The following is a 3,171-nucleotide window of genomic DNA, read 5'->3' as shown; positions in this document are numbered from 1 at the left end:
TTGTCCTCACGCCCTCGAGTTCTGCTCCAGGTCAAGCGAAGCCCCATTGAACTGGACCTAAGGGCGGCGGCGGCCATGGACCAGCACCCCTTTGACATCGAGAACGTGGTTTATTTGGAGGTGAATCTCCCTATTTTTTTTTCAAAAGCTGGGAGCTGGTTTGTAGGGAGGCTTAAAACCCCGGTTTGTGCCTAAACGTGGGGCTGATTTCAACCTCAGGGGCTGCAACTCCGTCCAGCTCCGACTCACAGCCCTGGCAGCACCGTCAGCGCGCCGGGCTCTCTGTTCTGTTGTGTTTTGAAGGGTTTCTTAGGGATCGGCCGCAGCCGGGGATATTTAGCAGCTGTGTATTGGTGGCGGAATCCGTCTCGTGAAAAGATCATTGGGGTAAAGAGGTGGATATGTGGGTTGGTTTTGGGTTTTTTTTGCACCTGAAAATGTTTCTTGTTGCCTTGTACTTGTAAAAAGACATTCAAATCGATAAGGCTGAAGAAGATGGCAAGAATCATAACGCCTCTGTTTCACAGGAATTTAACTTCTTGTCCTACTTTTGTAAATTACACCCTAGACAGGAATATGTTTTGTGGGTTTTTTTTTTTTCCTATAAGAGTCTCCTTGCAACCTGCTCTCCAGCTGGAAATGGGAAATGCAAAGGCATTAAAATGATAGATTTGCTAAATAAGTTGCAAACGTCTATATTACCGGCTTTCCCTCAAGCGGGGAAAAGACGTTCTGTTTAATGCTTCTTTTTGCATTTCAAATTCTCTGTGAAATGGCTTAAGCAGAGTGGGTTTGGTTTTTTTTTTTCCGGGTCTGCCCTGGGAAGGAGAGCGCCTTTAGGAAAAGGCTTTTCTGGAGGGGACGGAGAACTTAATCGCTGATGGCTATAAAAGCACGTCCTGTTTGGGTGACTTGAAAACAAAACGTGAAAATCCATGACTAGGAAAGGAGCCTTTCTCCTAATAATTGGGGGTGGTGTTTCTCCTGATTTGTCAATTAATAACGGCTCGTTCCTTACTCGTGGCTGGGGAACCTTGAATTGTTTCCCAAAGCCTAATCCAGCGGGAAGTGCCGGGGTTATCAAATTGCAGCAGATAAAATACCCGGTGAAATCGCTGCAGATGAAATAAACCCGAGCGGTTTGGAGTTGTCTCGTTCCCTCCCTCTTTTCCCAAGAAAGAAGGGCGGAAAAATAGTAAAACTCGTTGCAGCGAGGTTCAGAATGGCAAAGGGTGTACCGTGTGTGGGGGTGGGAAGCGGGTTTAGGTGTCGGTGGGGACCCCAGCAATAAACCGTAAGAGGCGGAGCCGTTTTGTGGGACTTTTTGGGCTTGTTTTTGTGTGGATATTCGCTCGTCGCAGCCCACGGGCTGGAGCCCTCCAACAGAAGTGTAAAGAAAAAGAAATATTTTTATTAGTCCTAATGCTTTGAATTTTCCAGTGTGGGAAAAGCCTCCAAAGTGTGTATTTCTGTCCAGCTGCAGAGAAATGGGTAATACTGAGCCCTACAACAGCTCGGTGGGGTGTTTTTTCCCCTGTGTGATGAGTGGTGTGGAGGGAGTTTGTACTGGAGAGTCAACTTCTGATTTGGGGCAACCGCTGTTTTAGGAACTGGTGCACAGATTGCTTATCGATGCGACTGCTGCCGCGACTCCCGTGCTTCCCGCTGCTGTAAAGCTTTTATTACTCGTTCTGAAAAGCTCTCGAAATGCGGGAAAGGAGCCCGGTGGGAAGGCCAAGGAGCCACGGCCACCACCTCCTCGGCTCCTGGCGGCCACGGCTGACCATGTTCAGCAGCATTCGAGTGCGTCAGCGTGCTCCTCCTTCCCTTTTAGCCGTCTGTTATTTGAGTTTGGGACTCGGAGGCGTTTACTGTCTTCCTGTGCTCTTTTAAGTGTTTTTTTATCAGTGTTGACAGCTCTGGATTCACCACTGACAGTACTTAGCGCTTCATCCGGAACACCCTGAAAACCATGAACTCATTAATCCAATGCCAAAGGTTTAGAAATAAATTTAACGAGATCAAGCCTTGGGATATTTAGTAACGTGATACGGAGCTCGGGCTGAAGGAAAACACCCTGAAAAAGCAGAAGAGCAGCAAAAAGACACCCGGTGGCATCGGCAGTCCCTCCCACCATCCCGGGGACGTTCTGCGCGGGGCTGGAGGCACAGGCGATGCGGCTGGGTTTCCCTGCGGGCAGTGTGGAAGGTGAGCCGCTCGTTTTTTCTTCTCAAAACCCACAATGGTTTCTCTCTCTTTTCAAACGCCCTTTCCTCCCATGACAAGGTCGGAGGGGTTCATCTCCCTGGGTGAGAATCCCAGCGTTTCTCCTTTTTTTTGGCTGAGAAGGTGGTTGCACTAAATTCCTTTTTTCAGTTTGCGGCCCGAGGGCTCCCGCGCTGCCGTCGCTCGTGCCACGCAGAGCCACTCGAGCTTCAATCCGACCTGATTTTTAAGCCGTCGCGCCATTAATTCTCCTATTTTAATCCCGAACAATCGGTCTTGTTTAACCACCGAGGTCCCACCCAGCCGGGGATACCGGCAGAGACTGTGTGGCACCACGCAGCAAAACAGACCAGAAACTCACAAAAGTAGAAATAACGAAATGTGGTCTAATGATTTTTTTTTTGTTTGTTTTTTAAAAAAAAAAGGAGTTAAAAATCCCCGTTTGTTTTCTTCCTTCCAGGGTATTTAGGACGGTGAATGCGAGGAACACGCACGTGAAATACCATCGCCCGCGGGAGGACCGGAAGGCCCCGGAGGCGTCTTTAAAGGGCAGTGAAGCCGGCAGAAGCCCAGAGGGTGACCTCCTCCCGTTGGCAACTGGGCAACTGTCATCTCAGCCGGGCAACCAGGTCCCTTTCCTCCACTGGGAAAACCCCACCCACCATCTCTCGCCTCTCTTGCCTGAGCTCTGCGGAGCGTCCACCACCACGAGGTTGCCTCCGCTCCAGAAACACCAAGATGATGTGAACCACAGAGAAATAGTTATCGTATTTAATAGCGTTTCACCCTTAGGTGATAGTCCCCTGTAGGTTTTAGGTCTTAGTTAGCCATTTTTTAAGGTCTTAGCCATTTTTGAGGTCTTAGTTTTAGACTTTAGTGTTCTTCTGATAGGAGTAAGGTTTGGTGTTCTTCTGATAGGAGTAAGGTTTGGGATTGTTCAGATAG

The 3,171-nt window shown here is 48.9% G+C and overlaps 1 protein-coding gene across 1 annotated transcript in view; it reads right to left on the bottom strand.

The window, feature by feature from the left end:
• Nucleotides 1-2,358: 2,358 nt before the first annotated feature.
• The window catches only part of LOC104288304 (zinc finger BED domain-containing protein 1-like), a 4,032-nt gene continuing 3,219 nt past the window's right edge, over nt 2,359-3,171 (bottom strand). Inside the window, exon 2 of the mRNA XM_009887087.1 lies at nt 2,359-2,548. Within this exon, the coding sequence (XP_009885389.1) occupies nt 2,359-2,548 (190 nt within the window). The remainder of the gene's footprint in view (nt 2,549-3,171) is intronic.

This window comes from Charadrius vociferus, unplaced genomic scaffold (assembly GCF_000708025.1).
Source record: "Charadrius vociferus isolate BGI_N301 unplaced genomic scaffold, ASM70802v2 scaffold1736, whole genome shotgun sequence".
NCBI lineage: Eukaryota > Metazoa > Chordata > Aves > Charadriiformes > Charadriidae > Charadrius > Charadrius vociferus.
Note: the sequence above shows the minus strand (reverse complement) of the source record. Positions and strands in the feature narration are given on the sequence as shown.